At 54.4% G+C, this 23,623-nt stretch overlaps 11 protein-coding genes across 11 annotated transcripts; 4 read left to right on the forward strand and 7 right to left on the reverse strand.

Annotated features, from left to right (window-relative positions):
* Positions 1-154: 154 nt before the first annotated feature.
* E0L32_010872 (uncharacterized protein) lies at positions 155-2,758 on the reverse strand (the record flags this gene model as incomplete). The annotated part of the gene is made up of 5 exons (XM_031133537.1): positions 155-1,603; positions 1,656-1,753; positions 1,807-2,077; positions 2,136-2,632; positions 2,752-2,758. The coding sequence occupies 5 exons, from the start codon at positions 2,756-2,758 to the stop codon at positions 155-157; spliced, it is 2,322 nt and encodes a 773-aa protein (XP_030988880.1).
* Positions 2,759-3,119: 361 nt separating this feature from the next.
* On the forward strand, positions 3,120-4,971 carry E0L32_010873 (uncharacterized protein; the record flags this gene model as incomplete). The annotated part of the gene is made up of 4 exons (XM_031133538.1): positions 3,120-3,336; positions 3,420-3,813; positions 4,000-4,383; positions 4,473-4,971. 4 exons carry the CDS (start codon positions 3,120-3,122, stop codon positions 4,969-4,971), a joined length of 1,494 nt encoding a protein of 497 aa, XP_030988881.1.
* Positions 4,972-5,272: 301 nt separating this feature from the next.
* Positions 5,273-5,960, reverse strand: E0L32_010874 (uncharacterized protein; the record flags this gene model as incomplete). The annotated part of the gene is made up of 2 exons (XM_031133541.1): positions 5,273-5,558; positions 5,626-5,960. The coding sequence occupies 2 exons, from the start codon at positions 5,958-5,960 to the stop codon at positions 5,273-5,275; spliced, it is 621 nt and encodes a 206-aa protein (XP_030988882.1).
* A 1,482-nt stretch (positions 5,961-7,442) lies between these two features.
* Positions 7,443-8,832, reverse strand: E0L32_010875 (uncharacterized protein; the record flags this gene model as incomplete). The annotated part of the gene is made up of 3 exons (XM_031133542.1): positions 7,443-8,570; positions 8,694-8,712; positions 8,786-8,832. 3 exons carry the CDS (start codon positions 8,830-8,832, stop codon positions 7,443-7,445), a joined length of 1,194 nt encoding a protein of 397 aa, XP_030988883.1.
* Positions 8,833-9,832: 1,000 nt separating this feature from the next.
* On the forward strand, positions 9,833-11,160 carry E0L32_010876 (uncharacterized protein; the record flags this gene model as incomplete). Its single annotated transcript, XM_031133543.1, has 4 exons — positions 9,833-9,854; positions 9,911-10,010; positions 10,070-10,249; positions 10,317-11,160. The coding sequence occupies 4 exons, from the start codon at positions 9,833-9,835 to the stop codon at positions 11,158-11,160; spliced, it is 1,146 nt and encodes a 381-aa protein (XP_030988884.1).
* Positions 11,161-11,477: 317 nt separating this feature from the next.
* Positions 11,478-12,976, reverse strand: E0L32_010877 (uncharacterized protein; the record flags this gene model as incomplete). Its single annotated transcript, XM_031133544.1, has 3 exons — positions 11,478-12,491; positions 12,552-12,661; positions 12,712-12,976. 3 exons carry the CDS (start codon positions 12,974-12,976, stop codon positions 11,478-11,480), a joined length of 1,389 nt encoding a protein of 462 aa, XP_030988885.1.
* Positions 12,977-14,248: 1,272 nt separating this feature from the next.
* Positions 14,249-15,526, forward strand: E0L32_010878 (uncharacterized protein; the record flags this gene model as incomplete). Its single annotated transcript, XM_031133545.1, has 1 exon — positions 14,249-15,526. The coding sequence occupies one exon, from the start codon at positions 14,249-14,251 to the stop codon at positions 15,524-15,526; it is 1,278 nt and encodes a 425-aa protein (XP_030988886.1).
* Positions 15,527-16,135: 609 nt separating this feature from the next.
* E0L32_010879 (uncharacterized protein) lies at positions 16,136-17,363 on the forward strand (the record flags this gene model as incomplete). The annotated part of the gene is made up of 2 exons (XM_031133546.1): positions 16,136-16,933; positions 17,004-17,363. 2 exons carry the CDS (start codon positions 16,136-16,138, stop codon positions 17,361-17,363), a joined length of 1,158 nt encoding a protein of 385 aa, XP_030988887.1.
* Positions 17,364-17,533: 170 nt separating this feature from the next.
* On the reverse strand, positions 17,534-18,953 carry E0L32_010880 (uncharacterized protein; the record flags this gene model as incomplete). The annotated part of the gene is made up of 2 exons (XM_031133547.1): positions 17,534-18,046; positions 18,105-18,953. 2 exons carry the CDS (start codon positions 18,951-18,953, stop codon positions 17,534-17,536), a joined length of 1,362 nt encoding a protein of 453 aa, XP_030988888.1.
* A 722-nt stretch (positions 18,954-19,675) lies between these two features.
* Positions 19,676-20,521, reverse strand: E0L32_010881 (uncharacterized protein; the record flags this gene model as incomplete). Its single annotated transcript, XM_031133548.1, has 5 exons — positions 19,676-19,756; positions 19,811-20,002; positions 20,057-20,167; positions 20,224-20,377; positions 20,454-20,521. 5 exons carry the CDS (start codon positions 20,519-20,521, stop codon positions 19,676-19,678), a joined length of 606 nt encoding a protein of 201 aa, XP_030988889.1.
* Positions 20,522-20,832: 311 nt separating this feature from the next.
* Positions 20,833-23,173, reverse strand: E0L32_010882 (uncharacterized protein; the record flags this gene model as incomplete). Its single annotated transcript, XM_031133549.1, has 2 exons — positions 20,833-23,030; positions 23,113-23,173. 2 exons carry the CDS (start codon positions 23,171-23,173, stop codon positions 20,833-20,835), a joined length of 2,259 nt encoding a protein of 752 aa, XP_030988890.1.
* Positions 23,174-23,623: the final 450 nt, after the last annotated feature.

Raw genomic sequence — 23,623 nt, forward strand, 5'->3', positions numbered from 1 at the left:
GGAGTTTAAGTCTCGTTTTAGTTCAAGTCCACAGGCGGAATTTCCTATTGTAAATACTCCCAGGCGGTACACCAGTCAAAAAATACTCCATGAAGCTACTTGAAACGAGATATGGGCACTATGATTTATTCGGTGTACCTACTAGTCCGGCTTCTCAAGCAGTTTCATCAAGAATCAGCATGTCGAAGAACGGCTCAGCCTCGAAACCAGCCAACTGCCACATATCATCCTCTCTGAACGACCAGACGCCCTCCGCAGTTGAGGCGTCCTGTGGCCAGACCTCCTTCATCCACGGAGGTTCTTCATCGCCCATCCCTTGATTGACTCCCGTTTCTGAGTCTCCTGCTGTCGACTTGAATGCCGGCGATGCTGATTTACTGCCGCTCGCTGTGGGAGGTTGTGTGGTATTTGAACCCTTTGCTCTCATCGAAAGTTTGGCCTCTTCATCCAGCAGCGCCTCCGCAGCTGCTGTATCAAAGATCTCGCGTCGTTCGCCAGTGAACTCCCAGCCTTGCTCAAAGGTAATAGGCTTGCGGCGTGCCATCTCGTGAGAAACATCCGGGTCCGCCTGTATCCGACATATCTCTTTCGCCCTGTGGCGTCTTGCATCCGTCACGAGGCTCCAGACCGGGCGATGGGCGGGGTCTCGCTTCACAGCAAGGGGCAGGCCAGTGATCGTTCGGTCGACGAGCTCCAACGCGTTTTCGCATGTCGGCCCCCACGGCCGAGAGCAGAGCTGGAGTAGGAGGACTGTGAGAGGCTGCCACGCAGCACAGCCCGCAAAGATCCAAGACCAGCCACGGGTAGGAGCCCAATCAATCAGGGTCCTTGCACAGTCCAGCACCGCGACCGAGACAAGGAATGCCCTGTTGCGCGAGGCAACATACGTGAGCCTGACTCCTTTGGCCGTCCCAGAGGCTAGGTCCTCCGACCTTATGGTCAGCTCAGCTCTCGCAGCCGCTAGCCTCGTCAATGCTGCAACATGCATGTGCAGAGGCTCGTCAACCTTTAGGTGCCGTAGGATCCTGGATTCTATCTTATCAATGAAGGCCCTGATAGTCACGTCCTTTTGTTCGACAGCGGTGGCTAGGCTCCTGATATTGTCTAACTGACGATCAAACTGCCAGAGATGGGCACGGACGAGAGCCATCGTGGTGTCAGTGACGCCCTCGCGCGGAGGCGGCAGAGACTCCATGCCGGGGTCCAGGTCAGCATCGTTATAATTTCCAGGCTGGTGGGTATCAGAGAGTGTTTCGTCGATCCGAATGTCGGGCAGCGAGTTGTCGCCAGCCCGAGAATCGATGAAACATATCTGCCACCAAACGCGACGGCGCAGCTCGACCTCGAATGGTGAGAGCTCGGGGAACTGAGAACCGTCACGGTGGAGGCCCATAGCTAGGGCTGTCCTCACCAAAAGGCCAGCAAGAGGCCAGCCCGGGCGAATTACTTCCACATGGCTGTAAGACTCGAGATATAAGAGGAAGGCCTGGACGACAACGATATCGGATGTGTCGAGGAATCCCGCATTGATCAAAGCCTGTTCTGTCCCTACAAGGAGCTTGCCCAGAAGCTGACTCTTGGTCTCATGGAAGCTATCGCTAACCTAAGGCTCCAAGTCAGTAGAATGTTGGTGCTGTATACAGAGATGGAACTACCTCTTCCTCAGTGAGCGATGTTACGGCGCACGCAGATACCGCGAACAGCAGGGCTTGAATGCGTGGCGCTGTGGACGATATTTTCCCTGCAATCTCCCCTGTAAGTGTTCACTCCAGACCAGCTACCTTTCGAAAATGGATATGTTCACACCTCTTGAGTCATTGACAATCTTCATAGTCATGGGAACGTGAAGCACTTTCACATAAGGGTCAACATTGGCTACAAACTTCTGCCATAGGTAAGGCATCTGAGAGGGGAGTGGCTGAAGCTTCTGAAGGTTTGGGCCCTCTATCCTGGGCCGAGACACGTAAAGACCGGTGTAGCTCGAGGCGTTAGACGGGGTCTCGGGATAGACGAGCTCCTCCTCGAGGCATTTATCTTCGTCCAAGCCATCTTCGATGGTGTGACGGATATTGGTTGCCTGGACACTGGTTAGATTCTTGAACATGAATAGCTCATTATTCACTGTTAAAACGGACCTCATCCAAGAGACAAGCCCAGAGATGGCTGCCCATGTACACCTTCCCATCACTGGTTTCCAAAAGTTTACCAGGTTTCAAGGGTGTCCCCTGTGAACCTGACAAGACTTTATGGCTCCCGGAGCCGCTTGTAGATGTTGCAAGACTTGAATTCATGCACGACTCTTCCTCGAATCTTCGACCTAGCTGCTCATGTAATTGGGTGACGATTGATTCCAAGTGTCTAACACGTCCGAGGAGCTCAGTCTGCTTCCGCTTGGCGTCATGGACCGCAGCTCCCGAGCTAGTGTTCCTGCGAGTAGGGAGGCGCCCCGAGACAGGGAAGACACAGTCGAGACCTGCCCTTGTGCAATGAGAGCACGGGTTGTGGCGGTCGCATCGGATCTTACGGCGTCGGCAGTGTAGGCAGTTCCACGTGTTGAGGGACGCTTCGGTCGAGTTGTTCACCGAGGTTTCCATGATGAGTTGTACACGACTACCCTCCATGAAGCATGCACCTTAACACAGCAGCCGGTTTACACTATCTGGAGAACCACACATCTGCTGAAGCTGCATTGTAGGTACACATCTCCAGTTCCGGAAGAAGATGACAAATGAGATCCCTATCCTTGCTCACATTCCATGATGCCCAATCGATAAGTGGGGATTGAGGGACACGGAAGCTGTAAGCGCCGATGGCCGGCTCCGTCAAGCACGACCGACGACCGACCGAGACGGACGCGGAGTGCATACTGACAGTGCAGACCAGAGCACTTCTTGGAAAGTACCACGAGCGAGCATCGACCGAGCGGCTCATCCCTGGTTGACGAAACTTCCGTCCGCAATGCGGCTTGACGGGCAGCCAAGCGATAGCATCAGAATTTAAAAGCAGTAGCTTCTTCCGCTTCATACAACAATACTAGAATGCCTTTCCCACCCAAGAACACTCAGAATTCTAAAGCGATACGATCTTTGCGTCCCACTTGAATCAATAAAACCGCAAACATGACAAGTGAAGTCAAGCCACTGAAGCTGTACCGAACTGGACCAACCACCAACCCCGTCAAAGTCTGGTTTGTGCTAGAGGAGCTTGGTGTTCCTTATGAGCTCGTCGAAGTGGCCGGCTCGGATGTCAAGAAGGAGCCTTTCATCTCCCTTAATCCCAATGGCAGAGTGCCAGCTTTGGTTGACCCGAACAAGAACATCACTCTTTGGGAGGCAAGTCCGAACCATGAAATCAGCACGGCCTTGTCATGCATACTGACAAAATCCCCTAGTCCGGGGCGATTATCGATTACCTCATAGCCGAGTATGATCCCGAGGCCAAGCTTCAATACACTACTTTGCCGGAGAAGTATACCACTCGATGCTGGGAGCACTTCCAGATGAGCGGACAGGGTCCTTACTTTGGCCAGGGAGTTTGGTTCGTGAGATTGCACCAAGAAAAGGTCCAGTCCGCGATTGACCGCTATGTCGCGGAGACGCACCGCATCTTCAAAGTGGTCGACGACCATCTCACCAAGCAAGGAACGAACTTCCTCGTCGGTGACAAGATCACTTATGCTGATTACATGTGGATACCATGGTTCTATGGTATTGGCTATGTCCACGTTGGGGAGGACTTTACAGTGTACAAGAACGTGGCGGCCTGGCAGGGGAGGGTGCTGGCTCGGCCTGCTGCTCAAAGGGTTGTGGCTGAGTGGGTGCCCATGATGCAAGCAGCACTGGCCGGGGCTAGTAGCAAATAGACGGCGAATACAAGTCACTGCGGTCGAGTTGACAGTCATATTGTTTTCTACTTCGGGTTAGCTCATCACTTGGATTCCCGTAAAAACGTTCAACTCTTGCTCAACCGAGTGGTACTGCAACCGGACCCTTCATCAAGGCTAACTGAGAATGCCATTGGCCACATTGAAAGCAAATCTACCCACCTCTGGACCGCGCTCAAGGGCGGCTTGAACAACTTTGGTATAGTTACCTCGATCACGATGAAAGCCTTTGCTTCCGCCCACATCTGGAGAGGTGTCACCGCATACATGGCCATCGTGTTCCCGGAAATGATCGAGCGCATCTACGATTTTGTTCACAACGAGGATGTTGAAAACACTCATGTCATGTGTTCGACCGCCTTCAGCCACGGGCATAAAGCTGCGAGCTGTGTGATGTATCACACCGAGGGCAAAGTCGACCCGCCATCGCTGCAGTGTTTCTCAACCTTGCAACGTCAAATGGAGCATTACTCTACGAGGAGGAATGCGACAAATCTTGAGTTTGTGGACGAACTCTCTCACTTCACGCCCAATGGGCTGCGGGAAGTTCCAGATCACGCATAGAATTCTCGCCCAGGCTTATCCATAGATACACTGCGTTTTGGGCCACGGTGACTATCAAAGCGGATGTGGCGTTAATGAAGGCCTGTCATGTTGAATTCGAAGCGATCCTGGCAGAGATAAATGGCGTAGAAGGCTTGATGATTGTCTTGGGCTTCCGCCCTTTGACTAGAGCACTTTTGGCGAACTCTACCAAGTCAGGCGGAAATGCGATGCAGATCCCTGTATCCGATGGCCCTTTGATCATTATCATGATTCAAACCATGTGGAGCAATGCCGCAGATAATACCCGAATTTTCCCAGCTTTGGAGGATCTCAAAAACAAGCTGAAGCAGTTGGCTAGCGAATCACAACTGCTACACCCATACATATTCACCAACTACGCTTATCAAAGGGACGATGTCATCGCAAGATATGGGAAAGAAAGCGTCAAGACGCTGTGGGAGGTTAGCAAGAAGTACGACCCGGTTGGGGTGTTCCAGCGAGCTGTTCCAGGTGGATTTAAGCTGCCAGAGGTTTGGAATTGATTGCTTGTCTTCTTGGGGAGAATGCAAGACACTATGTTCTATCTTTGATAAAATCCAGCTGCGTCCCAGCTTCTCAAATACCCCAAAATGAACATGGATGAAATAAAAGTAAACTCCTGTACTCCCTAAGGCTATGCTAATTTGGAAAAAATCAAATTGTACAACAGTTCATGCTCGCCAAAGACTGACAAGTCAAAGGCAATGCTAAAGCCGCCGCTGTGCGATGGATGGAATGAATGACGGTGATGGCAAGAAATGCTGCCTGCCACTCTGCTTCACACGCCCATGCAAAATCCCCAGTCTACTGGGTCGGGTGAGGAGCGCAGCTCGTGCCAATGCAGCAAGTGACCGCACCGCTCTTGCAAAGGCCGTTTGCGTTGGCTGCGTGATCATCGGGATAGGTGTAAGCCATATGCTGACAGGGTTTGAAGAAGTCTGTCGCCCCTCCCATGGTATCACGGTTAGGGTTTTTGCAGGATCCCTTTCCGTTGTTGTTGGGGCAGTTGTGCAAACTGTAGAGGTTCTGGCTGCAGCCAGTGACCACGCGGTTCTCACAACTGCAAGTGACGGGGACACTGAACCCGGTCCTATGCTGGAGATTAATATACGCCGATTATTTTGAGATGTAAGACATTCAGTTTCGGTAAGACTTACACATAGGAGACATCGATATCAAACATGGGGACGGGGATGCCCGCTTGCGGGACAAAGGAGCCCTCGATCAGACTCTCGTCGCCCAAGAAAGCGTGGCCAGCACCACTTTGCAACAAGGCAACATTTCCATGCCATCCATACGGCACAGCAAATTGGGTAGTGGAACCGGTCTTTAAGAACTTCGCCTGGCCTCTATCGGGGTCGTGTTTCAATTGAACATCCTCGCCAAGTTGGTTGACGATTTTGATTGTAAACTGGCGGGTGCCGGCCTGTGGTGCAGCCAAGATGCTAGCAACAGAGCATAGCAAAGTTGCAACGGTGAATAAAGAGAACATGGTCCAGTTTCTTTTGTAGAAAATGTAATTGGAGCGTATTCTCAGATTGAGAGAAAGGAGTGATATGTAAGCAAGGAGTGTAATGCAAGTATGGCGAAGTTGAATTCGTGATAGTAAAAGGAGCGTGCAGATAACAGAAACTGAGATGAGGTCGTGAGGTGTTCATCGTGACCGGAAGAGGAAGTCCCATGCTCTATATACTCCCATGTGCAGCTCGGGGTATGCAGAAGCAATCCGATTTACTGCCAGCTCCAAGTTTAGCAATGCCATCAGCTCACTTTCAAGCTTCATAGCTGCCAGCGTAAGTGGCCAATGGCGGGTTGCAGCGCCTACCGTCTGCTGACTACTATGGCTGCTGTTCCTGCGCCGCAGTCTGACCTTCACAATCGCGGGGAGAAGCTACTGTTTCAGAAATCAAGGTTGTCGACTGCAAGTCAAATGAGGCGGCAAAGCCACGTTGCCAAAAAGGGCCCAGGCTCTGCAGTACCTGCAGTTCAGCCCGGTGACGAGCATTGCCTCCGAGCCGGGCGAGAGCTGCTGCCAAGCTCCCGTCATCCCAGCTTTTTCTCGGTTCTCACCTGTAAGCGATCTCATCGGTTCCTGCATGTCAGGAACGGCTACAGAACCGAGGACGCCAAAAGGGTCTATCCGCGGATCCGCTTCATGTCAAAAATAGCCTCTAGCTGCAGGTCGTCTGACAGGGGCTTCAGAGCATGTGCTGACCTGATTCGCGGAGAGAGGTGTCTTCCAGGTTGTGTGCTACTCTCCCAGCTGCACTAAGCCCCGCTTAGAATTGAATCACAGGCGGCGGCAGCTAAATAAAGAGCCTGCGCCAGCACCTTGCAGCACAGAGCGATCTTCCATGTTTACTACCTCTATATTTGTACAAGAAGAACACATGACGTACGTTGAGACATTTGGATCAAAGAGTCGTGCCTAGAGAATTAAACACGTTTCTCTCCCACCTGTCTCAAGCTTGTCGAAGAGGATGAATTCTGTTGCAGTCACTATGAGAGTGACGGTGCAGACGGGCGCAAAAGCTCCTGACCCAACTGCATATGGGATACCTGCGCCAACCCCAAGCCATCCCGTTGGTCTATTCAACCAGGGGCCGACCACTACAGCCTTTGACTGCCAATTCTCTTTTCTGTGACATATTGGCAACATCGGCCTTCCAATCAGCGAGATCAGCTTATGCCCAGCACGCTAATAGACTCCCCATTGCACTCATTGTCCGCGTTCGCCTCGATCAAACCATCCCGTGTTTGGTTTGATTCCTAGTAATCCAGAGTTCTTGGAGATGTTGAGGAGCACTACTCTAATTCGACGGCCACTCTCATCTTGCGGTTTCGAGCTGACTTGGAGACAACGTCTACGGCGACACCCACTCATCAACTGCCACTTGTCGGCATGGATAGGTGATAGACCCGCATCGTTCTAGGTGATGTTCTCCAGCTAGAGAGCCATGTCTCCATCCTATTTCTAACAGGATATCCACTCCCGCGGATGCTCGAGCCACGGGTGCCACTCGGGAGGGAGATAGTCCACAATCAACCCCATGATGTACGCGCCAGCATCCTGCACCTGCCACATGAACCGCCCATGGTAAAGAAGCATAGCGTAGTACGCCAGCACCACGATGGCCTCGGGCCGCCTGTCTGCGACCAGCCGCGTGAACTCCTGCGGCACGAGCATCGTCCACGAGAAGAGCATCTGGTACGGGTTCCCCTCGGTGGCCTCCTGGTCAAGCGGAATCGCGTCTAGCCCGACCTGCAGGTAGTTGATTGCGGTCCGGCAGGCTTGCTTGTCGTCTTCTGTCAGGGACGGCGATCGGTCGACCAGGTCCAGCACGCCGTCGCAGTCATCGCCCTTCGGTCTCCTGGACGTGAAGCCTTTGCTCCAGTTCAGGGAGGGCGCGAGATCCGTCTCGAGGAGGAGCGGCCAGGCACTCTTGGCGACAGTATATATCCCTCTCTGCGTGTCCATGCACTGTGTGCAGTGAGCCACGAAACCCTCGAGGCCGCCCGGTCGCTTGGCGAGCATGTCCGCAAGGAGATGGTGGCCCAGCGCGACAGAGAAGAGCAAGATCTCGACGCAATTGGACCGATCCACCCTCTGGCTCCAGTCGCTCATGTTGAAGAGAGAGACAGCTCGGGTTTGGAGGGTATCTGCCAGGTGTTTGAGACTGCCGGCTCTTTCGGGGTGCACGAAGGCCAGGTGGCGGGCGGAGAAGGCGAGCAGCTGGTGCAGTAGGTACGGCGCTTCCAGACCTTTTCTAAGAGCGTATTCAACGCCGTGGCGGAGCTCGCCGACATGGTCGCTCAGAGTAAACAGCCGGTGGTCAGTGATCAGGTGGATTACGAGCTCCATGTGTGCCATGTTGAGGACGCCCTCAGCGGCTGGGGCAGGCGGATCGCTAATGTTTGAACATGAGGTCGGCTGTGGCGAGCTAGAGCAAGCCGGGGTCACGGCGAGGGATGGTGTCGCCGCCTGGGATATGTTGGCGTCGAGCATCTGTGCATCGCCCGGACTGGTGGACCGTCCGTGGGAAGATACGCCCGGGCTCAGCCGGGCGCTGGAAGGGCCTGGAGTCGCGTAGCCGCACTCCCGCTGGGACATAGTACAGAGAAGGCATACTGGACGACCTTCATCACACTGATTGTCGAGCAATGATTAGTCATGGCAGATCGCTGAGGGCTGAGGGGCTTGCTCGAAGAGCATGGCCCATCTTACCTTGACATGGCGTCGCTTGCTACCCCAGCGCTTGTTAGAGCCTGGCATTCATGCATAAAAACAGTTCCGCGTAATGGAAAGAGGAGACTTACCATTCTAGACAGCCACCCCTTGACTTTTTGTGTCTCCGTCGAAGCATGACGGCGTGTGTGTTGTGTGGGGGACAGGACGTTACAAGTTCTGAGGATTCGGAATCTGGTGTATCTGAAATACGCGTATTACGAATTTGTTCAGATTGCTGCGTCGCTGTGGGTTCACATTGCAAGCACTGAGTAGGGCTGCGTCAGCTGATGGACGTGACCGCACCCGATGATCTGGGACACAGTCCAGACCTCTCGGAAAGGCTCGAAAGTCAACGAGCGACAGTTATACGAATCAAGCAGCGACTGGAGGGAACCACGGGAAGTGCGCGGCCTCCCATGCTTCGCAGCGTCGCTGAGAAGGGTGACGCTGGCCGTGGGAGATGTGGAGAAACGGGCGTGGTTCTCTTGAGGTTAAGCTTAAGACCGGGTTAGAGCTCAGCATGGCCAATCTAATACGAAGTGACAACGGGTTGGATCTGCTAGTGGGGTGTGAGGCCTAGACAAACTGGTATGAATGTAGGATTTGGCGCCAGGGCTGCTGCGTCACTGCGAAGGAGCTCCTCGTCGATTTCGACGCAGGAGAGATTGGTTGGCCAGCTGGGGACTGGTGATCCCTGTGTCAGCTTGGTGGCTTGGCAGCTCACCGGACGCGTATTTGCATCTGAGCAAGCACATCTCCGGGCTGTTCCAGCTTAGCTAATACGCGTATTCACAGCCGACTAGACCCAACTGAGACTGGGTCCATGCCTGCCATCCCAATCCGGCAATCCTCAGAGGAGGATGGTGGCGTGGAAGGGGATTAGGGGACAAGAGGTAAGGTGGAGGCAGAGACATTGAAGACTGTCTCAATACGGTCCAGATGTCGCATGCCCTACTTCAGCCATGGTACTCCTGTGTGCAGGAGCTCTACAGTATATATTGTGGAGGCCCCGTTGGCAAGCCTTAATAGACTTCTTCGATCCATTGTCAGCATTTCAAAGACTCTCAGGATATTGGCTCCCCTTCTCTTGCTACAATATATTTAAGCTGCCCCGACTAACCATACCCTCCTCCACGATGCCTTCGGACGGCGTCCCGGGTAAGCTATTTCATGCCTCCTTTCAGCCTGCTTGTCTCCTAACGGCACCGAAACAGTGCCCGGCAGTCTCTTCGTATATGAGGCGAACAGAGGTGCACCTGTGTTTTTCACAGTTGCCTTTGCTATCTCGGCTGTCGCTCATTTGTGGCAATGCTTGTCAGGGTTCCTAGACGATCATGCGCTATCTACCACGCCTGATGCTAACATATCACTAGCAAGTACGGCACCTTCCGGTTGATCGGGTTGCATGCATTCTGTGCATTCTCGTTTACACTGGGTTTCGCTCTACGGGTCTACGGGGCCAATGATCACTATATCTACGATAAGCAGGACGAGGGTCACACGACCAACCTCATAGTCTACATTCTGATGCAGGTCTTCATCCAGATCTGCCCGTAAGTGGCCCTCGTCTATCATCCGGTTGCCGGGTCCAGTCAGCTAACTCTGTGATTGCTCGCGCAGTCCTCTGCTTGAGCTTTCCAATTATCATGTACTCGGCCGGATCTTTTACTACGTGCCGTACTTTTCTCCCTTGCCGGCTAACCGTGTACTGGCAACTTTCGGCGGGCTCATGATGATCGTTGAAGCGCTCAACTCTGTCGGCGTATCTCTGGTAGCCAATCCTACCGGCTCAGCGCAAGGGCTGGGCGGCAACATGATCTTGGCCGCTTTGGCCCTCCAGCTCAGCGTTGTGGCGACATTTTTCATTCTCTCCAGCATATTCCACCGCCGGTGCCTTAGAGCCGGCATCCGGAATCGATCAGTGATCACTCCCCTGTGGGTGCTGTACGTCAGCATGATCTTGATTCTGGTACGCTGCATATACCGGCTGGTAGAGCACACCGGTGCGACTGGCATACACCTCAGCGACTTCGAGTCCCTCAAGGCTCTGACCCCGATCTTGCGCTACGAATGGTACTTTTACATATTTGAGGCGACTCTAATGTTCCTCAACTCTGTTCTGTGGAACGTCTGGAACCCCGGCCGGTATCTGCCGGCAAAACACAACGTGTTCCTGTCGCAGGACGGCAAGACAGAGCTAGTGAGCGAGGAGATTCCAGACCGGCGGAAATTTGTGCAAAAGTTCCTCTACTACTTCACCCTGGGCATTCTCTACCGGAGAGACAGGGGCGGCCCGGGTGCCGAGCCGGTTGGGCAGGATATACCTGACAGCCGGTCAGTCCTCGAAAAATTCCTCAACCTCTTCCCTCTCGGCTTACTCTTCCGACGACGAAGGACAAGCCGTGCGTTCACTGAGCTCGGCGAGTACCCTAATGGCGAATGCCGGAACCTGGTTGGGGTCTGAGAGTCAGTGAGCAGGCATATCACTTTCCAACATATTGTAGATACTCATTTCCTTTGTCTCCTTTCACAGATTCTTGTTTAGATAGCGATGACAGAGCTCGGATTGTAATCATTGCACAACCGCAGAGAATAGATATGTACATAGAATTGAAAGGCCCATTTCATTCAGCACCTTTGGGCAAACACATCAAAAGAAAAATAATTCCTTAATGACAAAACATATCAGAAAATTCAAATGCTGATCATCAATTATGCAAACATCGCGTTTACTCATGAAGTTGCGATAGCCGCGTCTGTCATGGACGGTCCGTGATACGATCACGAACTGAGCAGAACTACTGGCTGGCCGTTGTTGACGTCTACGCAGATGTTGCCGTTGCCATCGGAATTGTAGCTGCCGCCGCCGAAAACGTTGTTCCAGTGCCCGTTGGAGCGTTGGGTGTTGAAGCAGATGCGGGCATTGTAGCCGGAGCCGCTGTTGACCGTCAGCACGACGAGCTTGCCTCCGGCGCGGCTGAAGGCGTAGGCATTGCCGAAGACGTAGAGGTGGTTGTGGTCGTTGCCGGCCAGGCCGCCGGCCGCCTTCTTGGCTGCCGAGAGCTTGGCGATGGCGCCGTACATATCCGAGTTCCTGTTGAAGCCGCTGCGCCACAGGTCCTCGCGGTTGCCCGGGTCGTTACCACCGCCGTACGCCTGCTCAGTGCCGTAGTAGACGATGGGGATGCCGCGCGAGAGCATGACGTAGGCGAGCGCGTTCTTGAGCAGAGCCGTGTCGCCGTTGGAGTTGAGCCAGCGCGGGACGTCGTGGTTGTCGAGGAAGGTGCCCATGGCGCTGGGGTCGGGGAACATGGAGCCGACGCGGTTGTGCATGTCGACCATGTCCTGGGCGGAGCCTTGCTGCTTGTAGAACCGCGTCATCGGGTAGTATATGGCGAAGTCGAGCAGGCCGCCCATGAGCCGGGCGTAGGGCGCCAGGTAGTTTGGGTCGCCGGAATAGACCTCGCCGATCGTGTAGACGCCCGCAGCAGAGGCGAAGCCAGGCCAGAAGTCCTTCTCCACGTGCTTGACGGTGTCGATGCGGACACCGTCAAACTTGTATTCCCTGACCAGCCATGAGATCCAGTTCCGGTACAACTGGCGGATATTCCCGTCCCCGGTGTTGACATCAGGGAGACCGGCTATCGAGCAATACTCAATGCTGCCTTGGTCGTTGTAGTTGATGTCACAGCGGTTGTGGTAGGAGCTTTGTTGGTTCAAAGGGCTGGGCTTGAAAGACGAGATATCGCCGTTCCCCATGTGGTTTGCGACGACATCGACCATTACGTACATGTTCTGTCGAATGCATCAGCTTAGAACGTCAAGAAAAGTGGTGCACAAGTCCATTTTACATACCCGAGCGTGAGCGGCATTGACGAGGCTCTTCAGGTCGTCTGCGCTACCGTAGTTGCTGTTGACAGAGTACAGGTCCTGAGCCCAATACCCATGGTAGCCTCCGGGTGTATCTTTGTGGACTTGTTAAAAGTGAACAGCTTCGGGAGGGAATTAAACCTACTCGCGACGACCGGCGTGATCCAGATGGCGTCAAAACCCATACCGGCAATGTAGTCGAGCTTTCCCTCAAGTCCTTTGAATGTACCGCCACAGTAGTTCCCCAGATTTCCGCAGGAGCCGCCTCCGTTGTCCGAGGAAGATCGAGCCACGCGGTCCGTCAGCGCAAAGTAGATATTGCGCGACTTCCATGCGTTCGCGTCAGCAGCGAGGGCTGATGGGGCGAGCTGGACTGCAGCCGCGAGGAGGAGCGAGACCCAATTCTTCATGATGGGATGGCAGTTGTCAAGACACAACGATATCCAACTGGTATTTCCTAGTGATCCGGAGGTCTAGGCAATTTCTGAGCTGCTGTACTGTCACAGAGGACTGGACGTACCGGAAGGTGACGAGGCAGAAGCATTTATAGTTGTTAAGCCATGAGTCAAACTGAAGCCATCGCCTCCACGGTCAATGACACCGACGATGTTGCTGCATTGGCAGGCCGAGCTAGCTCACTGGGTCAGGTCTGCCCAGATCTTAACGGCCCGACCCCGGTAGTAGCCGAGACGGAGAAGAGCTTCTATGGCGCGATCTCACTGCTACAGCCGTGCGCCGGTAGTTATAATATCGCGGAGTATGGGCACAGCTGCACTGCTGAAACGGGCCGTTTTCTCCAGGATCGGCGACACTTGGGCCCTGAACCTTGCCAAGTTGGGGTGAAGTGCCGATTTCCAAGAGATCGTTGACTGGGGTGTCGGAGACTCCGCCGTCAATACTTGAAATATCGGCGCCGCATGACATGCATGATTCAGGAACGTGGCTTTTTGCAATCGGTCCTGATGCTAGAGCGTGATATAGTTCGTCTCCTTAGGTGTTTGTTCCCCAGGCCGACTCTCTGTCAACCGGGTTGAGAGTGAGCGGAGAGAATGGAGAAGCGGGGAAACGTGTCAGCAGCACGGTTACTCTCCACTCGAAGCCCTGTCTGCGTTGCTTCCCCGGATCTATTTCTCTTTGTGGCACTACAGAGCCCCCACAGATAATTCCCGAAGCTAACTGAGCGAGGCAATTGTCACATGCACAAGGAGACATATCACACAACAGATCGTGAAGCCTTCAGGTATATGAAGAGCCGTAAAGCAGCGGTCCCTCTAGTTTTTACGCCAAGACCAATCTCGGATCTAATTGAAGTAAGGTGCGGAATCGTGCCGGACAGTGTTGAGAGTGATTCGGCGTTGAGGTTGCCTCTTACATTTGGCATCCCACGCATCCCAGTGTCCTCTCCTCAGGACGCAGCCTGAGCGAGAGCTCGTGCTTCTTCATTATGGACTGGAACATGGCAACTTTAAACAGGAAATGATGCAGTCGTGGAAATAGTTGTCTGGTGTAGATCTAAACACGGGTCACGGCGCAAGGAACGGATGACGTCACGATTGGGTGTCTGGACATATTGATGGTGTTCAAACAATATTCTGTATTCCTGAACCGCACAGACCGCTTCAAGTTCAAGACCTTGCAGTGCTATTAAACCCTGAAAATAGCCATATGCACGCCATCCTAGGATGTCCAAAAGACACTCCGACATCAGTCCGCCGCCACTCAAGAGACGAAAGGTGGCAGCGGTGGAGCAGGATGCTTCTCTCGGTGCCGAGGAAACGCCACCAAGAACCAAGACCCAGAGAGGCAGTTCCATCCGCATCTACTCCTGGAACATCAACGGCATCCAACCCTTTGTCCCGCAGTCATCGGCACCCATCACCGCCTTCTTCAGACCCAAAGGCGAGGCAGCAACATCTATTGTAGAAGGCGCGGCAACCGCGGGACCAGCCTCTTTACGTGGCTGGCTAGCACGGCACGACTGGCCAGAGGTTCTCTTCCTGCAGGAAGTCAAGATCAACCGCACTAATAACAAGTTATTGTCCACCCTGGCCTCGAGCTTGAACACACCGCTTAACCCGCAAGACAACCCGCACACAGATGACAGGAGATATGCTCTTCACACCACATTGCCTCGAGATCGGTTCAATGCGCGGGGTTTCGGAGGCAAACTATATGGGGTGGCAACCATACTGCGGGCCGACTTTGAAAAGCAGCATGTTGGATGCGTGAGAGATGTGCCTTGGGACCTAGAAGGGCGTGTGAGCATCGTTGAGACAACAGTGTCAACACAGCACGGGTCCGGATCATATGTTGCTACACCAGAGGCTGGAGCAGGGATTCCTGCACACAAGCCACTTGCCATAGTCAACGTCTATGCTGTCAATGGCACCGGGGCTACATACCGTTCCTCTCAAGATGGCCACACCGTCGGGACACGGCACGATCACAAGCTCTCTTTCCACTCTCTTCTTCGAGACGAATGCCTCGCTCTGGAGGCGCGTGGCTTTGATGTGATCGTCGCGGGAGACCTGAATATTGCACGGAGTCGCATAGATGGATATCCCAACCTCAGGACCTCGCCGGTTCAGCACTGCTACAACAGAGCCGACTTCAATCGCAAGTTCTTCGGCCCATCAGACAACAAGCGTGCAGGGGTCCACCTGGATGCACTCACTACAGCCGATGATGCGATTACGAAAGATGAGGACACAAGTGGTAAATGTCTCAATGGAGTGGACATCTTCCGGGCCATTCATGGAGACAGGAAGCAATACACATATCACCCGCGCACGAGGGACTGGGGAAGCAGCTGTGACAGAGTCGACCTCATCATTGTCTCGCAGCATCTCTGGAGGAGCGGCCGGGTCGTCGGCACTGGGATCCTGGACTCTCCCCAGGAACGGGGCCCTAGCGACCATGTTCCTCTTTGGGTCCAGGTCAGTATGGAGGATGCAGGCTAAAAGGGCATCTCGTTTAACGCGCTTCCTGTTGTCATTGAGCGCGCCAGTGGTCAGTTCGGATACCAGGGACTCTGATTGGTTCGCACCCGGGCGCCGCGGCGCGTGTCCGCGGCCCCCGAAGTGGACCTCCCGAATCTCGCTCCCTTGCTGTCCAGAGTCTGTATGGACTGTTGACCAAAGAACTATTCCAATGGCGAGTTTCCGCCGTAGAAGGGCATCGGCCATTGGGTGGAAGCCCTGCAATCTGACCATCGGGTACCTGCATCAGCCGTGTTCCCGGTGGACTGGCACACGCTGCGCTCCCGCTCCGTGTGCCGGGCCTTGACCCCTAATAGAGCACTCCCAAAGTCTGTCTTGGGGTGGGGCGCTGACGTCGAGCAAATGCTTATGAGTAGCCCTAAATCTTAATCCTGACTTCTTTCCTCATCTTGACGCTCATTGCTCCTGTTGCCTTCTTCTGGTGTCTTGTGCTGTCTGTCTGCTTACCGTGCTTTAGCAATCGATCCACGATATCCGTAGCCCGGACGGACTGTGACGGAAACAATGGCCTCGACAGCAACCCAGGAATCACTGCTTCTACAACCTCTGGCTGGGGTATCATCTGCCACGATGCGCGACGAGAGTGCGGTCCGGTCCCGGGGACAAGCGAGACACATCGTCCAAGAACATGGACCGCGCTCGAGAAGCGGTCGTTCCAGCACCCATCGAAGTAAGCGCCGCCGTTCAAAAGACCCCCTCCACCGCTTCAGACGCTTTGCGAACAAACACACTTGGACCGTTCCGCTCCTCCTCCTGGTTGCCTTCGGTGTCGCCTACACCTTCAACCCAACTGAGTCCAACATCGTGCACCGCTTCATCTTCCTCTCCTACAAAGTCGCCCCGGCAGACGGCGCATCGTTGGGACTCGCGCAGTACGGCAAGGGTCCTCGAGACTTTACCTTTGTCGCCTTCTACGCCATCGTCCTGACCTTCACGCGTGAGTTCATCATGCAGGAGATCCTGCGGCCCCTAGCGCGGCGCGGCGGCATCGCCACGCGCGGCAAGCAGCTGCGCTTCATGGAGCAGGCCTACACGGCCATCTACTTCTCCTTCACGGGACCTCTGGGCCTGTACGTCATGTCGCGCACGCCCGTGTGGTACTTTGACACGCGCGGCATGTACGAGGCATATCCGCACCGGACCCTCGACGGCGCCTTCAAGTTCTACTACCTGTTCGAGGCGGCTTACTGGGTACAGCAGGCCATGGTCATGGTCCTGGGCCAGGAGAAGCGGCGCAAGGACTTTAAAGAGCTCGTGGCGCACCACATCGTAACGATATCGCTCATCTGGCTGAGCTATCGGTTCCATTTTACCCACATTGGCGTCGCGGTATACATCACGCATGATGTCAGTGATGTGTTCCTTGCGGTAAGTACACCAGCGTCATCACGAGAAAGGATTTACACGGGAAAAGGTCTAACAGCCTGGTGGGTTACAGATCTCCAAGTCTCTTCATTATCTTGAAAGCAGATTCATTGGGCCAGTCTATACCCTGAACATCGGCGTCTGGATCTATCTCCGACACTACCTGAACATCCGGATCCTCTACTCTTTGTTGACAGAGTTCCGAACCGTGGGGCCGTACGAGCTGAACTGGGAGACGGAGCAATACAAGTGCTGGATCTCGAATGTTGTCACCTTTGTCCTTCTCGCACTGCTCCAGGCTCTCAACCTCTTTTGGCTGTACTGCCTGTTGCGAAGCGCATACCGTTTCGTGGTACACAATATCGCCAAGGACGATAGATCCGAAGACGAAGATGAAGAAGGCGAGATGGAGAAGCGGCAGAACGAGTTGTAATAAATTCATGGAACACATAGCCAATGCCTTGACACGAACCGAAACGAACCATGATATAGACGTAATGTTTAACCTTTAATAATACTACTACTCACTCTATGTCTGAAAGTTCATACCAATATCATTACTTGTCGTGTGCTCAAAGTCGTGCCTCTATGCTCACTCATCCGTCATATTTTTATGAAGAGCTTGAATCCGGTCCGCACGAATCTTGCTGCGGCGATCAGCATGGACGCAGTCAGGAACACCAGCCCTCCCCAGACTTGTGCGTAGCGGTACCTCCCGCCGTCCTGATCGATAATGGCACCAGCCGTCGGGGCACCCGCCAGCGAGGCAAAGGCGCCAATCGTGATGACCATGCCGACCCGGGTACCCAACTTTCTCGCGTTGGTGGTCAGGCTGGCCAGCGAGCCGATAAAGACACCCTGCGCAGCTCCCACCGCGAAGCCGTAAAAGGCAGAGTAGACGTAGATGCCTGTCCTGTCGTGGACGCCCATCCACGCGAAGATCATGCTCCCGACGATGGCGCCTCCGACGATGTAGGTGTTCATAGGGCCGATGACATAGTCGGCGACATAGCCGCTGAAGACGCGAGCTGGTATTCCCATGGCGTTGGTGATGAGGAGGAGCTGGATCGAGGACGTCGTCTCGAATCCGATGACGGTGCGAGCGTACGTGTTGATCTATCCACGTCTGATTGTTAGTTGCCCTACTGACCTTGATTCATGTGGGATTACTCACGTAGAAGAAGCCAAAATACAGCCCCCAGAAGAAGAAGAACGCACCGCAGGCATACAGCACGTACGGTAGCTCCTTGAAGGCCGCGAACTCCATGAAAGGGCCGGCCTTTCGCGGCTGCAAGCGCGGGCGGAGCATCGTGATCGACACAGCGCCGATGCCCAGCACGATGAAGCCCTGCACGCGGACGGCCCAAGCAAAGCCGATAGTCGGGATGAGATACTGCACGGTAGCCGGGAAGACGATGCCGCCCAGGCTCGTGCCCGTGGCGGCGAGGGCCAGCAAGAAGGCGCGCTTCCGCCTGAAGTAGGTGCTGAGCACGGTGACGGCGGGCATGAAGAGCAGGCCCAGCCCGACGCCGGTGCAGATGCCCTGGGCGAGGATGAAGTGCCAGTACTGCGTCGCGAGGCTGGTCATGAAGGTGCCAAACGCGGCCAGGACCACGCCGACGACAGTGGTGGACCGGACGAAGCCTGCGTCGGTGAGCCGGCCGGACAGGCCGCAGACGAAGAAGACGAGGAAGGTCTGGATGGAGCCGATCCACGAGATCTGGGACGAGGACCAGTCCGTCGTCTGTTTGTAGTGGAGCTGGTAGACGCCGAAGGCCGCTCCATAGCCCCAGCTAAGGGCGTTGGCGACGATGCCCGGGATGAGTTGGCTCCATGCCACGAGCCCGCCGTCTGGAGGTATGAAGGGGTCCTGAGATTCGACAGGCTGGAGGGATTGGGACGCCAACGCGGGTGCGGGATTCTGGGTATGCACGCTCTCAGCTGAGATGGAATCGGAACGGCGGCGCAGAACGACGGGGTCGCCATCACACTCCTCCTTTTCTAGATCCGGCGTGTTGGACATGGTGGAGCAGTCGATATGATCCTCATTGAGCAGTGCCGGTGATGAAGCAACGAGGCCTGGCAGCGTGTCTTAAGAAAAAGAGGGAGTGCTACTTGTGACTGTTTCGAATACTGAGTCACCAACTGAACTCTACATTACATATTGGGGGAAAAGCATTTTCTGGGGTATGGAGATTCCCAATGGGTCCTGTTTACGGAGGGCACACACGCTTATTCCCGGGATTGTAGAGCGTAGGGCGCGCCTCGGAAATCCTACAGGTCTGAATCTGCACTTCTGGGCCGGCACCGGGGCGGATGACGAGATGGATGGGCGTTTTGGTGGGGTGGATCGGAAGGCCATGGTTCGTCGGGATCTGGACAAGAACCCGAATTGGGGCTGACAGATTGTCTATCTACATTGGGCATGTCTGTCAGACGCCTTTCTGCCTCTACGTATCCACGGGCATATGCTTTCCTTCATCGTTTCCAGGCACTTGTGAGCGTCAAGGGTTCAGGCCAGAGCAGCCAATCGAAGAATGCCGTTGTCGGATCAAGGGCGCGGCGGCATTAGTAATTCCCGACAATTTGACAGATGTGACTGGGAGAGATCGGCATGGCGAGCCGCCAGTGGGGACAACCAGATAGGTCATAGCACATGCAGACATCGGGCTTTAGATCCGCGTGCAGCGATGCTGAACAACCAACTTAAAGCTACAGGACTCTAACCCCAAACAATGGGCTGTCTTATTCCTTGAGATATTCCGCAATATTGGGCCTCTGCTTAAAGGCGTCCTCCAACTTGACCAGTGGCTCTGGCAGTGTCGACTATCAACCAACGGTTAGCAGCAGTTCCTCGGCCTAGGTAAACATGATGCTCACTGGAAGGGTTCCCGTTCTACGTTCATTGTCGATAGACTGGTAGATGGCAAAGTCGACGTACGTAACCTTGTCGCCAAGCAGGTAGGGTCCGCCGCGCTCCGAATAGTAGCTCGCCACAAGGTCATGGTACTTGGGCACATAATCGTTCTTGTATTCGTCACTGGCACCGGACAGTGACTCTACCCACTTGGCCTACCTAACAATCAGATTTGGGAAGCTATTCAACAGTGACAGGGGCCGACTCACCCTCCAGTCGATGTAAACGTCCGCGACAGCATCGACGAGGTACTTCTCCAAGTTGGTCTCGCCATCGTAGCGGCCCAGGTCACGAGCTAGGTAACGTAGTGTGGGGACATGCTGCCATATGTGTAAGAGAGAGCCCATTGCATCGCACGCGAGGCAATTCGGCTTACCTGAGTGAGGACTGTGCCCTTGTATTCAAGGGCGGGCAACTTTCCAGTCCTGGTGATGCCCTGTTGGCGCAACTTCTCGCTTGTCGCGGGCCAAGTATCATCAAACTTGTAGCGTACATCTTTGATGGCAATTCCTGCATCCCTCAGGAAGAGGCTGTAGACATCGCACTCGTTAGTTTACCAACAGTCATTCCAAGGTCACAATTGCTGGGATGTGGATCATCACTCACTGGACCACTTCCCCTCTTCCTAACCTCCCGATGTCTAGGTAGTGGTAGACTGGAGTCTGTGCAGCCATTGTAATCTCGATAAAGTCTGATATCTTTTGTCAAAAGAAAGCGATGAACTTGAATGGGGACGGAGAGCCGGAGCTGGGGGGCAATGGAGGGGGTTGACCTCTTTTAAATGCCTGCCAAGGGATGAAACACCTGTCGTAGGATCGGTCCCGCAGGCGGCCGCCACACACAACGCGCACGGCCTGGCTGGTTCCATCTCAGAGACACAACCGCGGCGAGACGGAGCCAGCCAAGCCACCAGCGGGATTGCAATGAGATAGCCGACTCCGTGATAACGAGCATGTCGGAAATCTTCAATTCGGCTGTGTAACACTCATGTCGTTCCGCTAAAAGGGTTCTCAGCTATTCCATTGACGCTGTCGTTCAGAGTCGACCAGTACGTGGTGTCAATTCCCTGAAACACCCAATCCTCCCAATCAGGCGGCACGTAGGAACAATTGGTTTCCTCGCTCGCCGAGGCAGCGTCGGGATTAGAACCTGGGATACCAGTAGTGTCGAATGTGAGAAGCGGTCGTGCATCGAGTTCGAAGTTTGTTTCAACTGATCCTGGGAACGGCGTTGGTCCGGGAAAACCGCCAGATGGAGGTTGCGCATCGAAGCTAGCGGCCGTTGTAGGTCTCGCAGTGATGTTGACTGTGCCGAGGAACGGTACTTTTAGACGCAGAGGATGCTGGCTACTGTTCGTCGTAATAATGGGGAGGAGTTGGCTCAGTGTTTCTGCGGATTCGGCCGCGAGAGGGTCTCGCTTGTACGCCCCAAGCTCCCGAAATGCAATTAACGTCTCTTCCACAAGCTCCCTGTCTGATTGCTTGCGATCGTCGCCAGTTCCCCTGACCAGATACCCTAGCAAAAGAGTCATGCCAGCAATAAGGGCTGAATAGTCGATCGGCCTGCCTGAAATGTTCATCAAGTTCCCTTTGCGGAAGAAGAGGAACCGCTCAAGCACAGCACGACTAGCGCTCATGCAGGAGCCGTGGTTGTGAGCATATGTTCCCCCGTTCCCGACTTGCAGAAGGAATGGCAGATGCAAGAGGATGAGCAGCGTGTAGTGCCGCACCTGCATGTACAGTCTGGAGCGAGCTGACATGATTTGCGACGTGGATCCTCGCCACAACGTCAGGTCTGGGAGAACGGCGCTATGCACAAAGGAGCTCTCCCACCAGCCGGGGCCCATCTCAGCGGCAGCTCGCTCAAACTCTTCCTCAATACTCTGGGTGACCGAGTATGCCTCGGTTGACCTGGGTGGAAGATCATTCCTGTCCGCTATCTTGCGAGCGATGACCGAATGCGCTTTGCTGAGAATGTCCAGTTCTCTCTCAGAGGAGACGGGCGTGGCATGGATGAAGTTGTCCTTGTGCGTACTGGGCGTGAGACCTAAAATGAGAGAATGATATCGATCGCTGCAGTTAAGTCGGTACCACAGGATCGTCATCGACGGCGTTGTCTTAGGATCGCTTTGTGCCGCGCACGAGCGTATGGGAGGCGGTACCGGTCGATCTATGCCCAAGAGGCGACCGAGGTCTAGCGCACGGCGTGTGGTCATCCATGCTCGGCGCAGATGGCCAGACTCGGCTTGAAACATGCTCAATAGTGTCAAGACCTCTAGGCCCTCTGCACATCCCATGAGCTCGTCGTCGCCAGTCAGGTCAGTGACAGTAGCAATCCACTGGCCAACAAGCTCGCACGGCTGCTGGTGATCAGGAAGCTGTATCCGAGTGGGGTCCATGTTGGGAGGTAGGTACTGCATGCATACGGAGTATTGAATGAGGCGCTTTGCGATGAGCACCGGGTGAGTGTCCCGAGTTGGCCACGATGCGGACGCCAAGGACCAGTGAGGTTCAGTCCTGCCGGCAATCTGGTCGTCTCTGGAGTGCGCACAACCGAGGATCATGGATGCCCCTGGGCTTTCGAAAGCAAGGACATTTCGTAGATCCGGAGAAGGAAGAAGAGCATGCAACCTGAAGGATAGCTGTCGAAGGCGCTGTTGCGTACCTTTTTGCTGGGCGAGTACATGCGTGTAGGTAGTGCTGGAAGACTCTTGGGATACTGGAGAATGCGCGGTTGAAGTTGCATTTCTTGGTATAGTGACTTCTGACGACCCCGGAGTCAAGATTGATTCATTAAAAGCAGTGCTGTTGGCTGCCGCAATTTCGTGAGCATTCGTCGCTGCCGACCCATTGAAGAGGTCGTTCATTGGCGCGCAAGACAGCATCCTGGGACCCTCTGCCGTAACAGTGGTGGACGGTGGCAGCCCAACAGCCGCTGTTTGCTCACCACTGGCGATCTTGAGTAGTAGCTGCTCCAGTCGGTCTATGCGTTGAGTCAAGGCTCCATCCTCACGCTCATGGGTGGACGCCTCTCCACACGGGGTCGCTTGCGTTGTAGAAGCGAGGCTTGGTCCGGGACCCTCGGAATCCTTCTGCGAGACGCAAGGGGTGTCATAATCGATGCAGTTGAGGCACTTCACATCGCCCTCATGATCGAAGCGACACTTGACCTTGCGTCTACGGCCTGGTCAAGAGTTTAGCAACCAGTCAGGAAACCCTTCACAATCATACGTGAAGCCGGATGGGGATGGGTCCAAGTTACGTACACTCCCAGCAACTTCGCGTACCCTTACGCACGCGGCGCTTCTTGGACGCTGGCTCGTTCATGTTGTGCACGACCACGAAGCGAAAGTGTAGATTACGGAAGTGAGTGCGCAAACCACAAAGTTCGAAGACACACACCACTTTTAGTCGGCCGAACTCGGTCGTAGTCGGAGAGATTTGACTCGTAGCCACTGGTGACGCTGATGGACCAATTAAAACTCCACCAGCCAGGCGGGGATCTGGGAATCCGTCTTGGCAAGCATATCTTCGGTCGACTCGGTTCATTTCCTGGTAGTACCCTGACCAGATTCTGGACTGTAGGCGTTTTCCCTGCAATAATGTAACCGTGACTTGCTTAGTGCTTACAGGTTCAAGGATGCAATACATCAGACGAGGTGATACTTTCGAGTCATTGCATTCCAGGGGAGATGTTTCAACTTGTGGAGTTCTTCTCTACGAGCTATTCGGCCGGCTACGTCCGGATTCGGTCGAACAGTTTCAAAAGCAGCCCGG

The sequence above is a fragment of the Thyridium curvatum genome, assembly GCF_004353045.1.
Source record: "Thyridium curvatum strain D216 chromosome Unknown NODE_93_length_152514_cov_68.488027, whole genome shotgun sequence".
Lineage (NCBI taxonomy): Eukaryota > Fungi > Ascomycota > Sordariomycetes > Thyridiales > Thyridiaceae > Thyridium > Thyridium curvatum.